This window comes from Lasiodiplodia theobromae, assembly GCF_012971845.1.
Source record: "Lasiodiplodia theobromae strain AM2As chromosome Unknown scaffold_2, whole genome shotgun sequence".
NCBI lineage: Eukaryota > Fungi > Ascomycota > Dothideomycetes > Botryosphaeriales > Botryosphaeriaceae > Lasiodiplodia > Lasiodiplodia theobromae.
Genome location: NW_023336495.1, coordinates 197,425 through 220,376, shown reverse-complemented (window position 1 = coordinate 220,376; position 22,952 = coordinate 197,425). Strand labels below are relative to the sequence as shown.

General features: G+C 53.7%; 11 protein-coding genes across 11 annotated transcripts; 6 read left to right on the top strand and 5 right to left on the bottom strand.

Moving 5' to 3' along the window:
- Positions 1 to 1,033: 1,033 nt before the first annotated feature.
- LTHEOB_599 (Nad-dependent epimerase dehydratase) lies at positions 1,034 to 2,481 on the top strand (the record flags this gene model as incomplete). Its single annotated transcript, XM_035515195.1, has 5 exons — positions 1,034 to 1,179; positions 1,240 to 1,522; positions 1,586 to 1,769; positions 1,831 to 2,090; positions 2,146 to 2,481. The coding sequence occupies 5 exons, from the start codon at positions 1,034 to 1,036 to the stop codon at positions 2,479 to 2,481; spliced, it is 1,209 nt and encodes a 402-aa protein (XP_035369358.1).
- A 479-nt stretch (positions 2,482 to 2,960) lies between these two features.
- LTHEOB_598 (Calcium-dependent phosphotriesterase) lies at positions 2,961 to 4,154 on the top strand (the record flags this gene model as incomplete). The annotated part of the gene is made up of 3 exons (XM_035515184.1): positions 2,961 to 3,507; positions 3,557 to 3,923; positions 3,983 to 4,154. 3 exons carry the CDS (start codon positions 2,961 to 2,963, stop codon positions 4,152 to 4,154), a joined length of 1,086 nt encoding a protein of 361 aa, XP_035369357.1.
- A 433-nt stretch (positions 4,155 to 4,587) lies between these two features.
- On the bottom strand, positions 4,588 to 6,486 carry LTHEOB_597 (Cytochrome p450 protein; the record flags this gene model as incomplete). The annotated part of the gene is made up of 4 exons (XM_035515173.1): positions 4,588 to 4,728; positions 4,995 to 5,136; positions 5,197 to 5,363; positions 5,434 to 6,486. The coding sequence occupies 4 exons, from the start codon at positions 6,484 to 6,486 to the stop codon at positions 4,588 to 4,590; spliced, it is 1,503 nt and encodes a 500-aa protein (XP_035369356.1).
- A 641-nt stretch (positions 6,487 to 7,127) lies between these two features.
- LTHEOB_596 (C6 transcription protein) lies at positions 7,128 to 8,847 on the bottom strand (the record flags this gene model as incomplete). The annotated part of the gene is made up of 5 exons (XM_035515162.1): positions 7,128 to 7,253; positions 7,446 to 7,502; positions 7,905 to 8,155; positions 8,339 to 8,681; positions 8,740 to 8,847. The coding sequence occupies 5 exons, from the start codon at positions 8,845 to 8,847 to the stop codon at positions 7,128 to 7,130; spliced, it is 885 nt and encodes a 294-aa protein (XP_035369355.1).
- A 661-nt stretch (positions 8,848 to 9,508) lies between these two features.
- LTHEOB_595 (Nucleoside-diphosphate-sugar epimerase) lies at positions 9,509 to 10,871 on the top strand (the record flags this gene model as incomplete). The annotated part of the gene is made up of 5 exons (XM_035515151.1): positions 9,509 to 9,612; positions 9,658 to 9,940; positions 9,991 to 10,177; positions 10,228 to 10,487; positions 10,548 to 10,871. The coding sequence occupies 5 exons, from the start codon at positions 9,509 to 9,511 to the stop codon at positions 10,869 to 10,871; spliced, it is 1,158 nt and encodes a 385-aa protein (XP_035369354.1).
- Positions 10,872 to 11,763: 892 nt separating this feature from the next.
- On the top strand, positions 11,764 to 12,951 carry LTHEOB_594 (uncharacterized protein; the record flags this gene model as incomplete). Its single annotated transcript, XM_035515140.1, has 7 exons — positions 11,764 to 11,838; positions 11,886 to 12,029; positions 12,084 to 12,131; positions 12,189 to 12,240; positions 12,298 to 12,486; positions 12,541 to 12,693; positions 12,758 to 12,951. The coding sequence occupies 7 exons, from the start codon at positions 11,764 to 11,766 to the stop codon at positions 12,949 to 12,951; spliced, it is 855 nt and encodes a 284-aa protein (XP_035369353.1).
- Positions 12,952 to 13,594: 643 nt separating this feature from the next.
- LTHEOB_593 (Transferase) lies at positions 13,595 to 15,109 on the bottom strand (the record flags this gene model as incomplete). Its single annotated transcript, XM_035515129.1, has 1 exon — positions 13,595 to 15,109. The coding sequence occupies one exon, from the start codon at positions 15,107 to 15,109 to the stop codon at positions 13,595 to 13,597; it is 1,515 nt and encodes a 504-aa protein (XP_035369352.1).
- A 403-nt stretch (positions 15,110 to 15,512) lies between these two features.
- Positions 15,513 to 16,382, bottom strand: LTHEOB_592 (GPI anchored cell wall protein; the record flags this gene model as incomplete). Its single annotated transcript, XM_035515118.1, has 2 exons — positions 15,513 to 15,649; positions 15,707 to 16,382. 2 exons carry the CDS (start codon positions 16,380 to 16,382, stop codon positions 15,513 to 15,515), a joined length of 813 nt encoding a protein of 270 aa, XP_035369351.1.
- Positions 16,383 to 17,704: 1,322 nt separating this feature from the next.
- LTHEOB_591 (Nad-dependent epimerase dehydratase) lies at positions 17,705 to 19,186 on the top strand (the record flags this gene model as incomplete). The annotated part of the gene is made up of 3 exons (XM_035515107.1): positions 17,705 to 18,042; positions 18,089 to 18,537; positions 18,588 to 19,186. The coding sequence occupies 3 exons, from the start codon at positions 17,705 to 17,707 to the stop codon at positions 19,184 to 19,186; spliced, it is 1,386 nt and encodes a 461-aa protein (XP_035369350.1).
- Positions 19,187 to 19,991: 805 nt separating this feature from the next.
- On the top strand, positions 19,992 to 21,095 carry LTHEOB_590 (RTA-like protein; the record flags this gene model as incomplete). The annotated part of the gene is made up of 3 exons (XM_035515096.1): positions 19,992 to 20,200; positions 20,264 to 20,767; positions 20,822 to 21,095. The coding sequence occupies 3 exons, from the start codon at positions 19,992 to 19,994 to the stop codon at positions 21,093 to 21,095; spliced, it is 987 nt and encodes a 328-aa protein (XP_035369349.1).
- A 367-nt stretch (positions 21,096 to 21,462) lies between these two features.
- On the bottom strand, positions 21,463 to 22,496 carry LTHEOB_589 (Cell wall protein ecm33 precursor; the record flags this gene model as incomplete). The annotated part of the gene is made up of 4 exons (XM_035515084.1): positions 21,463 to 21,469; positions 21,553 to 21,717; positions 21,833 to 22,361; positions 22,424 to 22,496. The coding sequence occupies 4 exons, from the start codon at positions 22,494 to 22,496 to the stop codon at positions 21,463 to 21,465; spliced, it is 774 nt and encodes a 257-aa protein (XP_035369348.1).
- Between the last annotated feature and the right edge of the window lie 456 nt (positions 22,497 to 22,952).

The following is a 22,952-nucleotide window of genomic DNA, read 5'->3' as shown; positions in this document are numbered from 1 at the left end:
AGCAGAAAGATACACAAAGCGTTGTAGATGCTACACTAAGTGCAATAAACCACTTGTACCGCCTCTTCCAAAGCAGAGGGTTTCCGGGGTCAGCACTAATCCACTGGATGAGATAAGGATCCTCTGCGGTTCCGCTCCCCTCGTACTGCCAGTTCAAAACATCAGCATTGACAGGCGCTCGATTGGCCAAGAAGTTTCTCTTCGAAACACAAGACGGCTCATATTGTCTGCCGAGTGTTTTCTCCTCACTCATGGCGTGCAAATCAAGTAACGAGCAGATTCAAAATGCGACAACTCGACCGCTCTCCTGTACTTTGCTTAAATCTTCATTTATGATCGATACCAACGCGGAAGGTGAAGAGGGATGTTGTTTCAATGTTATGCACTTCGATCCGAATGCGGATGAACTTGCAGGCCCGTATCTTGGCGGCATTCCGCCAAGTGCCCGCACTCCGGGGTGCGCGATATTACGAGACCTTGGATGCGGCTTTCCGGCCACTCAATGTGGATCAACTCCCCCGTTCGAGAAGCACGTCGGATGTATACCTTCTGGGCATCGGCTATATAAAAGTCGTTGCCGGCCAATTGTCCAATCATTTGCCCGAGTATACATCCGACCGCGCACGTATAGCCGAACGTGCCCCCCACCACGGCCGTCATAGCGTGGATGGCCTAACTCCGGGACAATGCTGTAGGGAGGCAAAAGTAGGCTACGGGGATGGCTAGCCCGTTTCTGTTTCCTTTACGAACCACAGACCGGACCACTTACGCAGATCCCCAAACTCCATTCGGGAGCAGAGACTCCACATAGGTCGTCACCGGCGTTTCTGGTCGGGTCATCCACACTTGAGGCTCCACAACTATTGCCCACCAAACGGCCGGACGGAATTATGGATTTTCGTGAGAGGTGATACTCCATCGGAGGAGATACGAATGTTGTATATAAAGAAGTGTTTCACAGAGGCAATTTTGCTACCATTCAAAACACTTCATCTTCTCATTGCTCACTCAAAAGCAGAAAGAAAAATACATCATGGGTGATCTTTACGTCCCTAACACTGCTAAAGCGGCTGATCTTTACGTCCCAAGCACTGCCAAAGTGGCATTTGTGAGTGGCGCCAACGGCATCAGTGGCCATGCCATTGTGGAGCAATTGATCCGAAAGCCCAAGACGGAATGGTAATCCAACACTCATACCTCTATAAATTCCTTGGTGGCTAACCAGATCTTTCATTCCAGGCGCAAGATCGTGATTTCTTCTCGTCGTACCCTGCCGAACTACTGGATTGATCCTCGGATTGAATTTGTTGCTGTGGATTTCCTTGACCCGAAGGAGCAAGTTGCAGCAAAACTCGAGAATATCTGCAGAGATGTGACCCACGCTTTCTACACCTCGTACATCCATGAGGATGATTTCAAGTTGCTCAGGGATAAGAATGTCCCGCTCTTCAGGAACTTCATTGATGTCATCGACGCCGTCTGTCCCAACTTGGAAAGGGTGTGCCTTCAGACTGGCGGTAAGGTATGTGGTATTTTTGATTCGCAAGCTTGTTAGTTGTTTGTTGCTGACCTTTCTACTTCAAAGCATTACGGTGTCCACCTCGGTCCGGTTCAGGTCCCTCTTACCGAAGACATGCCTCGTTACGACGACGGAGGCTACAACTTTTACTACGCCCAAGAAGACTACATGTTTGAGGTCCAAAAGAGGCGGGGCACCTGGTCTCACAACATCATCCGCCCGAACGGAATCATTGGGTTCACTCCCCACTGTAAGCACCGCGGTACCAGTGTCAGATATGGATTGTCGGCAGCTAACACATACGGCGATAGCCAACGGCATGTCGGAAGCCTTGACCATTGCTCTGTACTTCCTCATCTGCCGAGAGATCGGCGAACAAGGAATGTTTCCTGGCAACAAATACTTCTACGACTGCATTGACGACATGTCATACGCCCCCAGCATCGCCGACATGTCCATCTGGGCGGTGACGCAAGACCACTGCAAAGATGAAGCCTTCAACCACTGCAACGGCGATGTCATCGTCTGGCGGTACTTCTGGCCGCAACTCGCCAAGTACTTTGGCTTGCACGTACGCACCCCTACCCCTTTAACCACAGCCCGAATCCCGTTAACAGGCTTCCTAGGTCCCGGAGCTCAAGTTCGAGAAGACCAAGGAGAAGGCGAACACGCTGGACAACGAGCTCGACATGTATGAGTGGGCCAAGGATAAGAAGCCGGTCTGGGAGAGGATTGTGAAGAAGTACGGCGGAAACCCGCAAGCTATCGAGTGGGGCACCTGGGGCTTCTTCATGTGGACGACGGGCAAGAGCTGGCTCACCATCGGAACTACTGCGAAGGCACGGAAGTTCGGCTGGAACCGCATCGATGACACGTATGATTCGTGGATCGAGACGTTCCGGTCTTTGGAAAATGCTGGCATTCTTCCTCGCATGAGAGACGTTGTTGCTAATGGGAAATAAGTACACCCAGTCTTTCTACGAATTCGATAGCGTATTTAGAGAGCCACATGAATACTACCAAGAGAGGGCCACAGTAGTGCTCGAATCATGCAGATGGCCTTATGGAAAGGAATGACTGTTCGGTGAAAAGTCCGAAAGCTAGCTCAAATGGAGCTTAGGGCTATGGGGTGGATCTTGTGCGCTTTAATTGTGAGATGTCCGTGTGGCCTTGGCCTCAGGAGTGGATCAGGCGCCCGTTTCCGGGGCTGCCGCAGCCGGAACTTGCACCATGCTCCACACGATATATTATATAACGGTTCAGGGCTGCGTTCTTTATTCCTTCCACCATCCGTCTTTCCAGATCAATCAAGATGCGGACCTCACTTGTTTTTCAACTTTCGTTACTGTCCGGGGCTTACTCTACTCGTACAAGCATCCCAAGAGTTTGCAATGAGGCTACCAATGCGAGCATAGCCTGCGTGGCTCGTTACGATTCCGTTATGGAGTACCCTTTTTCTGAAACAGCGGGAGAATCTACTGCAGCAAACTCAACCGATCTCTTGTCTCCGGCGGTTCAGAATGCATCCTTTGTCGTCTTTGACCCTCGTGGGCGCGAGATTCTGGGTGATGCCCCGTCCTTGGAGCACATCTTCTCGACGACTCCGAATGTGATTCAGGAGGCGCCGGTTTATGTTCCCGAGCTGAATGCCATCATCTTTTCGACTTTCTCGCCCGACGTCTACCCGCAGTCGATCATCTACCTTAACGAGACCAAACCCAGACTGGAGACCTTCTACGCCGATCCACCGGTTTGGGGTGTGAACGGGGGTCGTTATCGGAATGGCAAGGTTTACTGGGCCGTGGCTGGTTCAGGCGAGGCCCGCGGACCGAACAACAAAACCGTCGGTCAGGCACCAGGGATCTACGAGCTGGACCCTATCACCAGAAAAAGTTCTGTCTTGGTGAACAACTATTTCGGTGTTCAGTTCAACAGCCCAGACGATCTCGTCATCGACAATGACGGTGACATCTATTTCACGGACCCATGTAAGCTATCCCATCCCCCTAATAAATGCATATGCTTATCCCTGTTTAGGGTACGGATGGGCCATGGGATACTCTCCCACACCCGCCCTGCACCCGTCGACCTGGCGCTTTCGCCCTTCCACCGGAGCCGTGTCAGTGGTGGACAACACCATCAATCAGCCGAACGGCATCGGCATGTCGCCTGACGGAAGCATGCTGTACGTCACCGACGGTGGTAACGACATCGTCAACGATACCATCTCCGGAATCGTCTACAGCTCCACCAACACACACTGCTTGTGGGCCTTCAACACCAACCCCAGCCCGGCGGGCAAGTGGCTCACCCATAGGCGGCCGATGTGGTGCACGGAGTCGGTTGGACATGATGGCTTCCACGTCGCTGGCAACGGCTATTTGGTCGGAGCTTCAGGCACTGGGTAAGATTGCATGTGCACCTCGGTTTCTTGAAGTAGAAGGCTGACGCGGAGCGTTGTAGTGTCGACATCATCAGTGAGTGGGGAGAGCTTCTTGTCCGTATCCAGACAGACTTCATGGTCAACAATGTTCAGTTTGCCGGGCCTGAACTGGATGAGTTGTGGCTCTTTGGAATGGGCAGTATATCCAGGGTTCGTTGGAATTTGACTGGTATGCCCGATGCTAGGAGCTAGGTAGTTTTTTCAGCCTCACGGACCCCGCCTCGCCTAACGTAGTGTAACCGCATTTTCAACTAGCCATGAAATCTACGTGTTCTGATGGCTCACTTTGGCTACGTGCTGAAAGTACCTGATGCAGTATAAGTCCACCATCTTTCTTCTGGGTGGCGAGCATCAGGCTTAGCCCAACCAGCCGTATTTATTGAGTGTATTGGGCATAAAAAGTACACATATCATCAGTCGCACCCCGCTGTGAAATAAAGTTTTAGAAAGTGTCCATGGAACTGTCAGTTGTGCGCCCTCGGTGCGCGCTGTTCCAACGAAACGTATCTCCCGAGAAACCTTCTCCGTGGAATCGTGGACCGGTGTCGGGCCGAAGATTACTTATCCGGCTCCTCAGACCCTAGTTAGCGATCTTCACTAGTACACCAACTATTCCGAGATTACGTTATCTGCCGCCACCTCCTTGTTCTCGTTTCACGGTGTTCTCGCCGGGCAGAAGATGCGTGAGGTAGCTGCTCGTTGCTGATGGAAAGTTGACGGTCAAGAACGTTGCACCCGCATCGGCGCCAGAAGCACCAATCTCACGCTAGTTACGGCTACAACAGCGTAACATCTCATGTACCTTACGTCATCCCGAATCTGTATTCGAACTCCAGAATAACCGATGATGAATTGAATTGGATACACCGACACCGTAGCGAGTGGAATGAAGTCAGAGGGGAATTTCCGGGTAGGTGCCTTTACCCCCTTCGCAGACAACTAATTTATATACACAGCTGCAATCGTACAGGTTGCAACATCTACTTATGCGGAAACTCTAGAGCCTGGTATAAGAGGCATATCGGGACGCACAGTCAGCCGAACAAACAGCGGCGGCTTGTCCCACAACGTCCACACCTTCTGGTCAGACCAGGTAAGGGAATCATCGCATAGTTCCATATCGTATGTCCACAGCATCATGGACAAGATCAACCTGATTTCATGATACGCCAAGCTTCAAGACGCGAGTTAGCTCCATTCCAAAATGACAAAGGCTGTCCCTCTCTGAACTTACTTTTTACCAAGGCAATTACGTGGCCCGTAGGAGAAGGGCTCAAAAACGTCGCGCTTGTCGGATTCGTATTCGGGAGCACCCATCCAACGCTCCGGGACGAATGCGTCGGGATTACGGAAGTTAGAGGGGGAACGGTAAGCGGCGTAATGATGGACATAGACTCTGGTCTGATGACTACGTCAGTATTATCGAAAAGCCAGGCGTGCAGGAGGAAAAAGCCCATACGTCACCCGGTACCCATTTCCCACAAATAGCGGCTCCATCTGCGGCGACCTTTCTCGGCGTGCCGATCGGAGCTGGCGGGTACATCCGGAGCCCCTCCTCTATGCAAGCATGTAGGTACGGCAGCTGTTGCAGGTTCACGAGATTCATGTCTTTCGGATCAGAAAACGCGCCGCGGATCTCATCGACCAGCTTGCGCATCTTGTCTGGGTTGCGTAGCAAATTATACGTCAGGCCGCTCAGCGATGTAGCCGTCGTCTCGGTTCCAGCCAGCATGAAGAAGGTCGAGTTTGAATGCATGCGAGCTTCATCGAGCTTGCCGCCATCACGCAGGATCAAGCTCCAAATATCCTTATGATCGTCGTCGCGAGCTCTGGCCAGCCGGCGGGTCACGCGGTCCTTGGAGTTCTGGACGTGCAGCTTCTGCGACTCGGCAAGCGAGCGGGGGATCAGGCGTCTCCAGACAGGGCCAAGCCAGGTGTATTCGCGCGCGACGCGGGCCATGTCGAGCGATTTGACGTTCGAGAAGACGGCCTTGATCCAAGGAGACAGCTGCGAGTCCTCGAGCAGGTGCAGCGGCTCGCCGAAGGTTAGGTCACCCATGATGTCGAAGGTCGTGCAGTTGTACAGCAGCACGAGGTCGACGGCGGAACTCGACGATTTCACGATCTCGCGCGTCTTGGAGACCAGGAGCTCGGCGTACCGGCGGATCAGAGGCTCCTGTTCCACCAGCGCCTTGTGCGAGAAGGCGTTTGCGAAGATGCGGCGGACGCGACCGTGCATGGCGTCGTCGTGTTCGGTTTGGAGCGTCGGTCCGCCCGTGGCTGACGGCGGGCTGTACCATCGCGTGTCTTTGCCGTTGCCGGGCTTGCCGCCTACGCGGTGCCCGAAGATGTCTTTCCATGCTCGACCGTCCGTGTAGCTGAGTTCGTTGGGGTTGACGCGCACCACAGGGCCGTACTTTTGGTGGAGTTGGTGTATCCAGTATATTTGATCTCCTCGAATGCAGTGATACCAATATGGGACCTGAGTGAGGGAGCTCAGGATCGGGCCGGGATACTTGGCCATAGGGCTGAGGTAAAGGTTGTGCACCAGATATCCAGCCCAATGCACTAGAAGCTAATTGGAAGTGTTAGCGAACGCCTGCTTTATTTGGTGGCTGAGACAATACCAATATCAGCAGCCCTGAGGCAACATTTTTTGCCGTCAAGACTGACAAATTCGGGTCAAATAGCTCGCTTTGCTCCATTCTCGTTGTGTTCTCGTCGTACATGAAGAATAGAAAATGTAAAGGATAGCATTTGGCTTATAAGCTAGAAGATTATGAGCATTAGATGTTGTGTTCGATATCTCGGTTCGGTGGTTTTACAACGACCGAGCAGAGAATCGCTCGGTGTTCGGTTATTTTTACATCACCGAGATAGCCCCTGGATTGCGGGGTGAACTTGACGTCACCATTTCAATGACATGCACGTCTCCCTGACCGGGTCCTGTCCATGGGGATGTCTAATCCTAGTGCTGTCTATGGTGGGGTCCTTGGTTCGGGTAGCATAGGCGCCGTGAATCGTGAGTCTGAGTAAACGATCGAATTTATCCAAAAGTCATTCAAAAATGATCGATTTTTCTTTCGATTATGACTGTGTCTACTACGTCGCTAGTCTAATCGTGCTCTGGGGCTGAAATGGGTCTCAGTGCACCCGGCAAAAACCCTACTGGCTGAAGGTCACGCCTCCCCCCCACATCGGTTCCCGGTCAAGCTCATCCCATATAGCCTGCCATTCCAGCCACGGCGTAGTGATGTCACCAAAGTTGAAGTCGGGCGTGATATCCATGTTCTGTCTTTCAGTTGTGGCTTCATTTTCAGTCGGGCATGACGTCTGTTCTTGGCTGCGGAGAGTCTTCCCCGTTTGATCGCCACGCGCCGCGCCCGTTCGAATTTCGCGTGCATGAGCCATCAGCCTATGCAACGGACGTAATAGAAGGGCCGTCGTCGAGTCTGGGACGCTATCCAGTGGCGGCAATGATACATCTGCAACCGTCTCCCACGCCCGCTTCGCCAGGTCGTCGTTTCTTCCTTCGCAAAGCTGGAGGACCACGTAGCACAGCTGGTGCCACAGGCGAGGCAGCCGGAAAAGCACACTCCGACGAGCCATGCGTGAATCAGCAGTTATGGTCCGCCAAGCCTCGAGGCATTCCAGGCAGCCCACAAAAAGCCTGTCTACCGTCGCTTTGGGGAGCTCAAGGCCGCGGCGGAAGCTCCGGAACGGCCGATAGAGAAATAGCCAAAGCTTTGAGAGCATGAAGCGAAACGTGGCCGTGCCCACGGGAAACAAACAATGGGTGTTATTCCTGGGATGAAGGTAGGTGTTGGTGATATTATCAGCAAACTCCTCGATGTATCGTTCCTTTTCTGCAGGTCCTCCAGTGCCTGCTTTCATGCGTCGTAGAAGGCGAACCGACTCAAAGTATATAAGCCCACATGTAACCTCTGTGTACTCGGAACAGGGCTCTGGTGGATGCTGCATGGTCGGGCTGAGATCGCTGTCGCGGGCGTTAAGTGGGAAGTTCGTGTCAGATTTCATGTCGAGCGTCGTACATTCCATACCGCAGCGCTCGGATATAATGAGATCGAAGTAGCAGATTTGCCACCACAACCGACGGCGCATCTCAATGGCAAAGGGCGAAAGTGCGAAGTGGCTGCCATCGCGGTGCAGGCCCATTTGCTGGGCAATCCGCACTGCCATCCCAGATAGCGGCCACATATCCTCGGACTCGTTTCCAGGCATGCTACATAGAAGTATTACGAACGCCTGTAGAACAGATATGCTTCTGGTCCGCAGCAAGCCCTCATTTCTGAGCGAATGTTGGCTGGCAAGCTTGTATCTCTGAAGCAATGTGCGCTTGTCTTCGCCGAGCTCACGTTCGCATTCCTCGGCGGACAGGCTAGCAGCAACGCTGTAGCACACGGCAAAGATGAGAGATGAGGGAGCCTTGGAAGTTCTTGTAGATACGTCTTCGTATGCCAGGAAAGACACCGAGTCTGTCGGCAGGTGCAGAACCTTGATGCATGGATCAACTCGTTCAGTGTATATGTCCAAATAGAACCGGACTCTGGTTGCTGGTGGCAGGTACAAGCGCAGCCCCTCATGTGGGACACCCTGACTCCAGATGGACTCGAAGACGGTGGGGATTTCTTTTTTCCGGGACACGAATTCGGCATGCGCCTCCTCCTTCTCGACGCGCACCGTCTCGAGCTTCTCGACCTGGCACAAACAGCAAACTTAGCATAGTGCATCGATGATGGAATATTGTGGGCATTACCTCGTCATGGATGATTGCCAGACTGCCATTCGTAGTATACCTGGTCCCTTCCTGGTGGACTTCCAGCGTTCCAGAGCTCTCGGTGATAGCCCAGACTCTGTTGGCCATGTCTAAGCTTGAGTCTGCCTTCTCAGAGCTCGTGTTTACCTCAATAATATGTTGGTCGGTTACTTGCTCTTCTGGTACTGTTTCACCGGTCTGCAAAGACTGAACGACTTCTTCTAAATCCCTCACCCGTCCCACCAATTCGTGGTACCGCCTCGCACGTGGCCTGCGAGTCCGGCGTCTCTCGGTGTACACACACTCAACGCGCAAGCGCGTGCAGTTGAAACAAGGGTCCTTTTTGTCGCAGCGGACCTTGCGCCGCCTGCAAGCGGCACACGTGGTCAGTATTGGTACATTGCCGGGCAGCATGTTGACGGTGTGCGAGCTTAGTGCGGAGGTGGGAATCCGTCTGCTTTTCGTAGGAAACGCCGGGGCAGAGCCAAGACCTTTAGTCCGAAAAGGGCCGACCACTACCTAACATTTTAGGCGACCCACCTTCCAAGTTCTCTCTACACGGAGCTCCTGAATACTACTAATTCTGTGGAGCCGTGCAGGACGATGTATACAAGACCCACACATGCCAAGAAGAATACGACCATGGTAGAAAGATGTGAATCTCGCCAAGAGGTCATCCGGATGTTGGATGGGTCCGAGAAATCGAGTATATAAAGGGACACTGCACGAGTTGCTCTCTGGACCAAATCATTCGAAAACCAATTCCACGATGAGTCTCTCAAAGCCAGCCAAAGTCGCCTTTGTCAGCGGCGCAAACGGAATCACCGGCTTCGCCATAGTCGAGCATCTCCTGCAGCAGCCGAAGAGCGAATGGTAAGTGATGCAGCTGTCTCATTGCCGCCATTGCTAACCAGGAAGGTCCCAAATCATTGTTTCTTCCCGTCGACCAATGGTCTATCCCTGGTACGATGCGCGCATCGAATTTGTGGCCGTCGACTTTCTTGACCCCGTTGAGAAAACCACCGAGGCCCTGAAGTCCATTTGCAAAGATGTCACTCACGTCTACTACTCGTCCTACGTGCACCACCCGGATCTCTCTAAGCTACCCGAGAAGAACGTTCCTCTCTTCAAAAACTTTCTCGACACTGTGAGGGCGGCTTGCCCGAAGCTGGAGCGAGTCTGCCTGCAGACTGGCGGGAAGGTCGGTTATCCCATGTGAACTATAAAACCGCAGCTAATGTTTACTGCCAGTACTATGGCACGCACCTGCATCGGCGGCCCGTGCCCCACACCGAGGACTTACCCCGCTACGACGACAAGGGTGAAAACTTCTACTATCCACAGGAAGACTACCTCGCTTCAGCCCAAGCCGCTAGCGGCGGTCAGTGGTCGTACAGCATCATCCGGCCTTTCGCCGTCATCGGATATGTGCCGCAAGGTGAGTTCGTTAGACCAGCTCCACGGAAGAGTCCAGCTAACAGTCCCCAGCCAACGGCATGTCCATGGGCCTCTCGTTGGCAATCTACTTGATTTTGCACGTTGAGCTAGGTTCGAAGGTGCAGTTTCCCGGAAATGAATTTACGTACAACACCATGGAGGATGTGTCGTACCCACCGGCCATGGCGGACCTGTCGGTCTGGGCAACGACCCAGGACAACACGAAGAACGAGGCCTTCAACTGCACTACTGGAGACCTTATCATGTGGCGCTACTTCTTCCCACAGCTTGCCAGTTATTTTGGCCTCGAGGTAAGTGCCTCAGCAGTCAGACTCTTTCATTCAGTTTCACAGGCTGACGAAGGGAAAAAGGGTCCCGAGGAAGGAAACGAGCTCCTGCCGGTGACCCCAGCGGAGTGGGTCAAGGACAAAAAGCCCGTCTGGCTGGCTATCGTGAAAAAGTACGGCGGAAACCCCGACGCGTTTGATTGGTGCACGTGGGACATGTGGTCGTGGGCCATGTACAGGAAATGGCCTATCTGGGGCTGCATGAACAAGGCGAGACGACTTGGATGGAAGCGCCAGGACTTCGCGTATGATGTTTGGACCGAGACTTTCAAGGCTTTTGAGAATTCTGGAGTCCTGCCCAAGGCAAGCTTGCTGAGAAAGGCCATGGAGGGAAAACGTACCGTTTGAGGTAGTCCGCTGTACATAGCGTATTTCATTTCGTGCCATAAGCTGCATTTTCTTTAGCACCCTATTGTTCATTCGTTTCGAATAACCTACCTCTGAGTCCCTGATTGCTTAAGCACAGCTGGAAAACTGGGCGAACTCCACCTTCTATCCAGATCTGCACTTATTAAGTTCTCGTCTTGAATGGCTGGTGTTCAAGGCCGTCGGATCCAGATAAGCTGAGGAGTTATGTACCGGGAAATCGAGAAGGTGTTTACATGCATGTCTACTGGAGACAGCTGATGATTTCTGCAGTGGGGAAGGATGATTAAAGACTGCATCTTGCCGATTCTAAGGAGGTTAGAAACAGCACTGGCTGAAATATTAATGCGCTCGGAAGTCAACTTCCGTTTGGCATTGTAAAAGTGCTTCTTGAAACAGCCTGCGCATACAAGTATAGAACGCTGCTTCACTGGATCAGCGCTTCAAGCGAGCTTCGGGCGCATGCGGCGCAGAATCTTTACTTTAGAAATAGATTGCGCAGTCACTCACTATTTTAGTGAGTCCAGCATCACACGACACACACCGTGCCGCTTCGCGTTTCTTTGCCCCCACATCCAACAAAAATCCATTCGCATAGCTGGTTCCACGGTATGATGTATGATCACGCGGCGTTAATGGACGCTGCCGATGTTTCATGCAGACCCAGTGTTTGTGGCGATGCAAGCTGCGCCATGCAACTGCATGCACGCGCGCGCGTGGTGCGGCACAGCAGTACCGCGCCCCCGGATCGCCACATTTTTGAGCTCCCGTTCCCTAAACTCGAGTATTTATATGTGTTTAAAACACAGGCCACCTCAATGGTATCGCCTGCGCCTGGTATCTATCAAGTTCATCACCTCTGTTTGGCGTAGCAATGTCGAAGATGCAACTGTTAAGAAAGGTTGACGAATGGAAAGCAATTGAGAGCGAGAGAGACAAATTCATAGAGGTGAGAGTGCTCATGCGAGCCAAAGAACAAGCTAATCAGATGTATAGGAGCTGTGTGAGGATAATGACCGCCTTTTGGCCGAAGTGAACCGATTGAAGCTCGAAGCAGAGCGTGCCAACTTTGAGGCTAAAGATCACTTTGACAGATTCAAAAAGAGTGAGGATTTGATAAACAGATTGCAGCAAAAGCACGTGAGTATTTTTCATCCACTTAAAAATACAGCCGGCAGCTGAATATGAATGCAGGACGATGGCGCATATGTTTCTGTTTTAGTTGATGGAGACTGTGTCCTAGTAAGTCATCAAACAACAGTCGGAACCTTACTCGGCTACTCTGACGGTAGTGTACAGTTCAAGGACGAGCACATCAGACGGGGTGTTACTGGTGGTACCGAATCAGCTGGTATGCTTGTTAATGGTGTCAGGGAGTTTCTCAGTGAACACGTTGCCTACGCTCCAGCCCGAATCTCTGTTCACATCCGCATCTATGCAAACGTAAAGGGCCTGGGCCAAGCATACTACAACGCAGGCATTCTGTTTGATCCGTCAGATATTTGGTCTTTCATGCGTGGGTTTAATATGGGTCATCCGATGTGTGACTTCATTGATGCCGGCGACGGAAAAGAATGCTCTGACGATAAACTTAAAGGTAAGGCTGATAAACCAAACCCGCTAACAGACGATCGCACTGACTATTCTCCAGAGACTTTCCGCTCAAATATATCCAACGTCCACTGCAAGCACATCCTGCTTGCGTGCTCAGCCGACAATGGATATGCTCGGCTGCTTGCGCCTTTGAAGGCGGACAAAGATGCGGTACAACTCGTGACCCTTGTAGAGGGACCACCGTTCGCCAGTGAGCTTCTGCATTTGACGGAGGCTTTCCCTACACACTCCTTTCCAACAATATTCCGGTCCAGCAAACTCACGACCCGTCCACGAAGCCCTCCGTATGGCAGCCCGCCCAGATACGCAGCTGTTGCTGCGGCAGGCGTTCCGCAGCAAGCCAGCCCCATTCAAGACAGCAAAATTCCGTCTCCGATATGGCAGCCAATTGCCCGAAATGCGCAGGGTCAAAGGATCGACCGTCATTTGGAGTACTCCCAACACTTAGCAAAGATGCTACAGAAACGCAAGCTTTGCAATTTCTTCCACCTCTTTGGCGAATGCCGCTTCGAGAATTGCACTCACCACCATGGGGCGAGACTGAGTGGAGACGAGCTGAATGCTCTCGCGCATGTTGCGAGGCTGACTCCATGCAGGAGCGGACTTGCGTGTGACAGTCAACAGTGCATTTTGGGACATCAGTGTCCTTTTGGGGACAAATGTATGGGGAAGCGTTGTCGCTTCCCAGAATCGATGCATGGCATCGACACTATGATTGTGTCATGAGACTATCGGACATGGAGCACGGTTTCGATCTATTTGATGTAACTCTGTGTACAATATACAGATTTAAGTATATCAAGAGGACCATAGAGGATCTCAGAATGCGACACTCAACCTTTATCAGACACTCCCTCGTTTGAGTATTTCAGTTTTATAGATGGTGTGTATTTACTCTTGTGAAGATAACTCATTACTGGTATTCACGTTTTTCAAAATACTGTCTTGCATCAATTTGATTCAAAATAGTAGTAGTTGTTGTAGTAGCAGCAGCAGCGACAGGGTATGTATGATAAACACTCATGCAAACGATTCCCGAGCGGTATCGAATTCCCATCCACCCGCTACACGGAGCTCTTCGGGCGTTGCCATCAACAAGCCCTCAACTCCGCCCACCTCAACAACTCCGGATCCCGTCTCAACCTCTCCATATCCCCCTTCTCCATCGCCACAAACACCTCCGTCCCCTCATCCTCCCCCTGCCTCCCCTCCCTCACCCTCCTCGGATAAATAAAAAAAGTATTATTAAACGCCCCCGTCGCCAACCTCAACGCCCTCAACCCACCCCACCCAAAATCATGCTCCCGATACGCCGCCATGACACTCCAACTCGTCACAATCGTCGCGATCTGCCCGGGGGCAAACGTAAACGTCTGCCTTACCCCCGCCGGGTCGTCCGGAAACGACGCCAGGTAGTCCTGCGTGTCCTTGATCATTCCCGGCGCCCGCCACGCGTCGACGGTGGCGCGGATGGCCTGCGCCGCCGCCGCGAACGCGGAGGGGGAAGGGTCGATGAGAGACGAGAGGGGTGACGAGACGTACGAGACGCTGACGGCGTTGCCCGGGTAGGAGCCGTGCAGCGGCGGGTCCGTGTACGGCCGAATGTCGACGGCCATGTGCATGTGGACGGACGTGTTGTCCGGGTCGGCGGCGGCGGAGGCGGCGGAGGGGGAGGGGAGGCGTGCCCGCGTCATGCAGCGCCACAGTAGCGCAGTGATGCAGTCGTTGGTCGAGACCCACTTGTCCGCCGCTGCCGCTGCCGGCGCCGCCTCTCTATGCTGCGGCGGGACTGCCGACGCCTTCAGCGCGGCGAGGCGGCTGCGCGGCAGGTGTAAGATGGACTGGGCTAGTTGCACGGGAGCCGCGTACTCGCCGCTGTGCGGCAGGACGGGGACGTACTTGAACGAGCGGATGCGGCGCTCGACCTCAGGGATCCGCTCTGGAGCTAAGGGCGTCTTGGAGCTCATTGGAGTTGGGTCGAGGCAGCTGGGGTCGAAGGGCGGCGCCGGCACGCCGGTGAAGAGCGCGCGCGTGTTGGCGGCCCAGCGCGCCAGCACGACGTCGACGCCCTTCGCATCGACGCACTGGTGGTGCAGCGCTGTGCCGAGGATGAGGCCGCCGCGGATGAAGTTGAGCTGAGCGAGGATGGTGGGCAGGCCCTGGTCCGGCGGCGCGGTCTTGGGGTCGGCCGGGAGGGTGAAGTCCGGGGCCATGTGGCGCTCGTTGAGGTCCGAGAAGGGGAATTCGCGGCGCTCGAGGTCGGCGTAGCTGGGGAAGGAGGTGGCTTCGAGGTGGTTGATGTGGAGGGTGAGGGTGGGCCAGGCGGGGCTGCGTTTGACGAAGGACTTTGCATCTGGGCCCTCGAAGACGTGGCCACCGAGGAACCGGTACTCCTTTGTTGTCGTCTGCAGTCCTTTGCATAGATTCTCGATGACAAGCTCCCGGTCAACGTCATCGTCGAGCTTGTAGGTCGAAGTGATGGGGACGTATACCCTCACATAGACGTTGTCGAGGTCGCTGAGGGGGATTATTTCCTCCGGTGGGTCATTTTCGGCGTCGATTACTTGGATCGTTCTGGTCTCTCTTGGAGTCGTTGTTCCATTCATGTTGCTCTGCCGCTTGCTGAACGAAGTGGATGTTCTCATGACTGGACTAGAACCGCGGACGGCACGCTGCTGAAATACTGGAAGCCCTCTTCCTCCATTCACTCTATTAGGAATTTCCATTCACTTCATCAGGAAATCTGCTCTGACTCAGCCCTATTTAAACAGGAAAATGCCATCCGTTGCCCAGCCCTAAATTATACACGTTTTGTTGGCCCCGGTTAAGTTCATGAAGATCGATACTCAATGCGCGACCCCACACCCACTTATTCTCCGGCCTATCCAGCCCTCCGGGTCGGATGCCTGGGAACACTGCCATTTCAGTCAGTCCAATCATCCGATCCCAAGACCATGTGTCTTAAATAAACTTCGGAAGGATTATTTCTTCATGCAATTGACCTCCACTTCACAGGGCCACGATTCCAACCAACAGCGCCGCGGCTCCAGCGGCAAAAGACAAATCGAACCGAACAGCCCCGTTGGTCGACGAAGCCGCTGCCGCGGAAGCAGTTCCTGTGTTAGAAGCCTCCGAAATACGCGTATCTGCGATCACACATCAGCCAACCCCATACTTTAACCACAGGGTTCCCGCACACCCACCTGTCGTCCGACTCGCCACCGCAGCCCCCGACGTCGATGTCGATTGTACCACCGTGGTGCTGCTGCTGCTGCTCCCCGTCCCGCTGGTGGTGCTACTCGTCGCCGCCGCCGCCGCCGCAGTATCCACCGCCGTCGTCGTCGCAGCTGCCCCCGCAGCAGCAGCAGCCAACTTCTCCAGCCCCGCCGTCACCGTGAGCGGCCCCCACATCAAGTCCATCACGCTCCCCGTCAGCGTGTCCGCCGTCGCCGTCTCCGTAATCGTGCGGCTCACGTACTTCCCGCCGCTCCACACGTCGACATCGTTCGGCCGCGTGCACACCGCCCTCGTCGTTCCCTCGAGTTTGCAATCGACGACGACCTGCGAGATGGGGATCGTGACGGATTCCGGGTCGACGGCCTGCGTCCACGCGTACGTCGACGGCCCGGCCGTCAATGTGATGCCCGGAGAGTCCCAGTCGCACGAGCCGCCGTTCTCGGCGGCGTAGGCGTCGCCGCACCAGAGGAGGTAGGTTACTGCGCCGCCGGCGGAGGGGGGGTCGGCGGCGATGATGGAGGCGACGGGCGCGCCGAAGCCCATGAGGTAGTTGGCGAAGATTGTGGTGGTGAGGTTGCCGGTGGTGGTTTGGGTGGCGGCGGCGGCACCGGCGGCGAAGAGGAGGGTCGTTGTTGCGCGCATGATTGGTTTGATGTTATGGAAGGTGATTGCGCCGGAGGATGCAGGGTAAAGTGGAAAGCGGGAAAGTAGCGTTTTGCATCGTTTTGAACGCTTCTGAGTGCATTGGCCTTTTTCCAATGCTACTAACGTGTGATCGCTTGAGATCGTGGACCCACGATAAAACTGCCGTGCGGTTACAAACGCATGGACCTGGTGGAGGCGGGAATGGTTCGATGTACCGCCGCTAGGCAGCCGCGAAGGATGCCGAGGCCTTGCTGTTTACGGTAGGTAATGGGGCCGTATTGGGTAAGTCAGGGCCGAAGGAGCACGGGCCGACCGCTGTTGTTCAGCTTGTCATATCTGTAGGCATGACTCGATGAACGTGGTCAATAGCGGTTTGCAAACGCTTTCTCTAAGGTTATTACGGTCTTCTCAGAATCATGTCTGGGGCATTTTGAGGGTTAAATAGTTAGATACCGTCCACGTAAACAAAAATAGAATAGGCCTTGAGCACAAGGTACTATCTCCAGGTAGATTCTCCGCGGAAGAATTTCGTGGCATTTGACGACGCAGTACTTCAGTTTCTCTGTCCATTCGTAGGCATGCTGCCTATATTAAATGGCATTTCCAGCTAAGCTTCCAGATGTATTTCCAGAATGCAGGTGGAACGTGGAGAATCATGTGGGGCAGTCGGGACCATCATGCGCTTTTCTATTGGTGATCGGTACGTGGTAAATTTTAGAACAAGCAATCGTGCATATTACCACGTTTTCGTTCTCACGAGACAATTGGCTTCCGAGTGCCCGAATTGTGGCTGATGCAGATGCATCCTACGGGGCCAGAACATGAATACGAGACCTCTCGCCTAGGCAGGCTCACGCAGGAACCGCGGCATGCAAGAAAAAATCAGAACATCGAATTGTTCTTTCAAGTACAAGAATGTTACCTTTCGGAAAATTATTTTGTAACTTGCAAAAGAAGCAGAAGAAGATGAAAAATAGAATAAATCTCACGGCAGAGTTGCAGATCGACTTATCGTGGGTTTTTGGCGAGGCTGGTTGAATGATAAGCTTAAGCTTGGCGGGAAGGATTCTGATCAGCCGAACGGTCGTATTGCTTGGAAGCGACAAGCGCCATAGTCCTGAAAACAGATTTAGCTCGTGGCGTCTGCCGATAGGCCTGCATGTCCACCCAGATAAAAGGCTCGCCTTGGGACTTTGCCGCAGGTACTTGCGAAGGCTTCTCTCCACACCGTTTTGACACCCACAATCCGGGTGCTTCCCTATCGGCAGAACTATCCCTGATGACACTTCACGGCCGCATTGACTGAACCATCTCCCATAATGACGGTGCAACCGCATACCTCAGGACCGGGCGCACAGGATGTTGAACTGGCGAATGTCGCGTCGCCAACTACTGCTGAGGCCGGACCGAGCAACAGTACTGCAAACTTGCAGGAATACGACTATCTGGACGATGATAGAGCAGCAGGCGTGTATCGACCCAGAAGCACTGAGTCGTCGGAACCGCCTCCCGCATACGTCTTGAAGCCGCCACCGTACACGGCCAAGGATCCTGCGCTGGCGAAGCCGCTGCCACCGTGGAAGCAATGGGTGGTAGATCATCGGAAGTGGCTGATGCTTGCCTCAGTAATCCTTGCAGCTGCCATCGTAGTTGCGACGTGAGCTGCTCTGTCCCCACTGACCGTCAAAGCTGACCATTGACAGCATCTACGGCATCATGAAAGCCCGCGCACAGGGGATTGTCAATGCCTTGCAATTTGAGCGTGGAGCCAACACCACACTGGACCTGACAATCTTTACTGGCACAACTTTTGATGTAACCGCCCGGTTCGACTGGAGTGACGCCTTGTGGAACAACGATAGCCAGTATAAGTACCTGAATTTCGACGAATTCAGAAGCTTGACATTCACACTGGAGGGTGCCACAGAGCAGTTCACAAAGGTCTATGACGTTTGGTTGCTTATTTGGCAGCCCAAAGTCTTTCAAAGCATTGAAGGCCTCCTTTACGACGACGAATTATCAGTGGAGGTGTTCAAACGCATGATCAACCAAAAGGAATTCTTTGTGTGGATCGAAGGAAGTACGAAAGTGAAAATCGACACGTACCTGCCCAAGTACAGGGTCCATTTCAAGAAGAAGATAATGATGCCCGGTGAGTCCGATTCCCCGTTTCCTAGAAGCCCTGAGCTGATATTTGCGCAGGTTTCGGCGGAATCAGCCGCTACGATATATTTTGGCCGGAGATGTGGAACCTGAGCGACCCCGAGCAGATCGAAAGAGACGGGACCAGGTATCCCCGGTTCTTCAACTTCCAGGGCTATACCGCAGGCGGCCTCATCGCGGGTCCTAACACGCCCCAAGTCGAGCAGGGAAGGAATTATTACGACAGTTCCTCGGGTCTGACGCTCAAGGTGGACATTTACGAGAATGGCACCGAGACCAGGCTCGGACAGGGCAACCTGACCAACTTCCTGCTTCCGTATCCGTACAAGCCCCAACTGACGGCCATGATTGACGTTGACTACGCCGACATTGAAGAGATGGCGAAGGCCTATGAGGATGGTATGATGCCGTGGGTGCTACGACCGACAGGAGCGCTTATGCCCAAATACGACTCACCAGTGTATTACGCCGTTACAGAAGGGGATGACGCCCCTTGGTTCTTTGAGGTCGTTAGAGGGATGGAGTTTTCTATGGTTGTCAACGTTACGCAGGGGATGAGGTTTATGAGGTGTCCGAATGGTGAATACGATGACTCGGGTACTTGTGTTCCATACAATTTTAGTTCGTATAATTGGTGATAGCATGAGAGGTTGGGCGGGGTAGATTCTCTTTCATTGCATAATTAATTCGGCGGTTTGGACAACGGAGAGAGCACATGGGAATATTTTGTATTGCTTAGCGACGGGCGCAGCAGAAACACAGATGGCCATGTCTGCCACAGTCAGGAACCAACATTGCACAAAATCAATCTGTGACTGTGAGACGTGAACCAAAATTGCCAACACAAAAGTGAGTCAGAAGAAAGGGAATTGGAGATGGCGTAGCAAATTTGGATGAAAGCGATGGCTCAACGGCAATAAGGCAGTGAGATTGTTAGAGTTATTCCCGGCCATTCGCACATGGCACACGTGGTTCGGCTGTAGCCGAAAATTGCGGTTAAATACAACCTTAAGCGCCTGGGCAAATCCCGAATTTCCTGACCGGCGTGAGGCTGCTTCCATCATACCACTGCTGCCTGGCCAAGGCGGATTTTGGGCCTGTCGCAGCTAAATATAGTGAGGGCCCGGATTTTGTGGCCGGTTGGCAGTTCGAATGGAGATCATGCGCCCGGCAACGGCACTGCGGTGGCTGTCGCCAAGCTCGGTCTAAAAATCCCTCGTATCCGCATCGAGCAATATTGGCAGGGCGCAGCCAATCGGGCGCCGGCTTCGTGTGGCTTGTGCCTACTCGCCTGTCCTGCAACACCGCCATCGTGCAAGTGTGCGGTGTCACGTCGCTTCCTGAAGGTCTTCAGCCCCCACAGGAACATGTATATATCTCTCGGCGGCGTGCCTTGGTGTTGGACTCGCGCTTTTGCGTTTTCCCTCGAGCAACATCTCGACCATGCCACGCTACGGTTCCGGCACTTCTTGGGCATGTTATGGCCTCTTCGACGATGAATACAGCCGAGCCTTCGTTGCGGTCGAAGCCCTCGAGATCGTGTCTCTGATCATCCTGCTCGTAATGTGGGCCAGAGCACAGGGAAGAACCCCAAACCAGTTCGAAGTCCTCAAATGGCACAATTTTGGCATCACGCTGCACTTCTGGCTCCTGTAAGCCCGGACCACTCCTCCCCAAACCTACCCAACGACCCCTGCTGACCATCCCCCTCCCAGCTACATCATCATCATCTTCATCGAATTCTTCATGATGGGCTGCGCCGACAGCTTCACCATCGTAGACGCCTACCGCATGAGCATCGTCGCGCAAGTCTTCTTCTGGATCGCCAAGAACTTCCTGCTGGCCACCGTCCTCCTCGCCATCCCGCGCGGCCTCGACCGGCTACGCGACCCCGGTGACATCGGCAGGAGCACGTGGTACAACGCTGCAGGCTGCCTGCAGGCGTTCATGGCGCTGTTCACCGTCGTCTTCCTCGCGCTCTTCATCTGGGCCTACCAGTCCGCCATCGACAACTACAACCGGCCCTACTCGCGCGGCAGTTTTTCCGCGTTCCCGCAGTACATCTACGTGTACATGGCGATTACGACGTGCTGGTTCGTTGTTGCTGTCGTTGCTGCTAGTCGGATTGCCTATGCGCTGAGTGCGGCGACGAGCCGGTGGCGGACGGTGCCGGGGGGGTTGAAGGGGTGGGGGTGGACGCTGTGCGGGTCGCTGTTTGCGTATGGGGTTGTGATTACGTTTTTTGCGTTTTTTGATGTGTTTGGGGTTACCAGCCGGTCGGTGCTCAGCCATGCGTTCATGGCGCAAAGGATTGCGGAGTTGGTGCTGACGACGTTCTTCTCGCTGCTGCTGCTGCTGTCCGTCATGCAGGTGGCGAAGGGAATCAGTCAAATGCTTGCGCATCCGGATTCGTATGGCTTCGGACGGGAGAGGCGTGAGGCGGACGACGCATATGTCGGGGGACAGAACCACCACGGTGTGTACGGTGAAGACAGTGCGTATTTTGAGACGCACAACCGGGGGTATTATGGTAGCACTGTGAGGTAGTTTAGCGAGGGTTTGGCGTACTAACGTGGATACGAAGAGTGGCGTATTGTTTCTTTTTCTTTCGTCTCCCTGTTTCATACCCTTGCATTGAATGCCCGGAGTTGTGCATCAGCATGTCCTATTTCCTCGTGTATTGCTAGATGAAGATGGAGTTTCTCCTAATGAATTACACATTTTAATTGCCAGGTCTACTTAGATATACGTTAGAATTCATGATACCCACGTCACTACTGCCAGATCTAACAAGACTAGGCTTTTAGTCAACAGGACCCGCTCTCCGAGTAACTTCAATCTAAAGAATTTTCCATTCTCCCAAGCTTTGCGTGGGATAGAAATGCCGTCATCATCGTCGATCGATAAGTAGGAATTAACAGCTGTCGGGACCAGTCAGAAGAAGTTGCGGTAATCGCCGGGTAGGAATGCGGAGAAGAAAGAGCCTGTCACTCTCATTACTGACCTTTGAGATGGGTAGTTGGCTCCCGGGCAGTAGCACTCTTCGCCGTAGAGGCGCTCACAGCCGCCCTGGCAGTGGTAGTAGTTGACGTTGGCGAGTGCGCCGCCGGGTTGGCGCAACGCGTCCCACTCGGAGCAGTTTCCGGAGCCCGTGGACACGATGCTGAACCTGGGGTAGACAGATTTTAGAGAGTCAAAGTATATGCCGCTAGAGAGAAAAAGGTAGGTCCCTGTTAGTACTAGAACGTGATAAGTGGTCCTTCGTGTCAGGAGTTCTGGCTTACTCTCCGAATGAACCGGCGAGTTGGATTCCACCCGGTTGGACGGTCACGAGCTTGTTCATCGTCACATTCGCAATCTGCTGCTGGTTGACCATCTTGAACAGGCCATTGATGTGCTCGATGTTCGGCGCCTGCAGCTCCTGGAAGTAGTGGTTGCCGGTGATGAGCAGGTCGCCATGGACCTGCTTGAGGCTCGGGAACAGGGCGCGTTGCAAGCTCGATCGGTACTGGTCCTCCTCGGTGAAGATGATGCTGCCGCCGACGTACTCGAGGGCCGGGAAGATGATATCCCACGTGTACGAGTTGATGTTCTCGAAGTTGCCGCCGATGCGCACGAGCGAGTCGCTGCTCGCCTCCATCCAGTCGTGTACGGTGAGCTTGCCTGTTATCTCCTCGATGCCGTTCAACGCGACGCGTGAGTAGAGCGGCCCGTCGACGAGGAGGACGTTGCCAGTGAATGTTGGGCAAGCTGCGCCAAGCTTGTCGGCGTCGTCTTGGCTGCTGATGGTTTTGGTCGCGGCGCTGGAGCACACTGTGTATGTATGGTCAGCCAAGCCAGATCACAGGGAAGGCGGGTTGGAACGCGAAAGTTACATGTTGCATTCTGGCCAGCAACGAAACCCACCAGGGCCGACAACGCGGCGAGCTGAATAATCTTCGGTGCCATTGCTCTTGAAATGTTCTTGCAAATCCGTGTGGCTTGCACTCGAAGAAGAGGAAATTGGGGGCACTTTATGAGATATCCAAACATGGCCAGGAAACAAGCATGTCCTGGTGCTTAATTCTCAGTCACACGTCTGGGCCGGGGCGTATCCTTTTTCGGACGCTCGAAAGACTCCCGAAGTTCCGCGCTGATTGAGTTGGCCAGCTGGATACGAGATTGTCGAAAGATCCCCGGCACGCCCCAACCGAGCGCCCGCGACCAAAGCTTGTCCAACGCCGATTACGCAAGCCTTCATTGGCCGCTGCTCGCTGATCAACACCTTATTTCGACATGCTTTAACGGCTATCTGCATCATTCCCATTCGGCTTCGAATCTTCAACCACTCGCAGGAAAACGAAGCCCCTTTCTACTACCAGCTCGTTCGTCCTGTTCCTGGCGCCAAGCTTCGGTTGCAGCGAA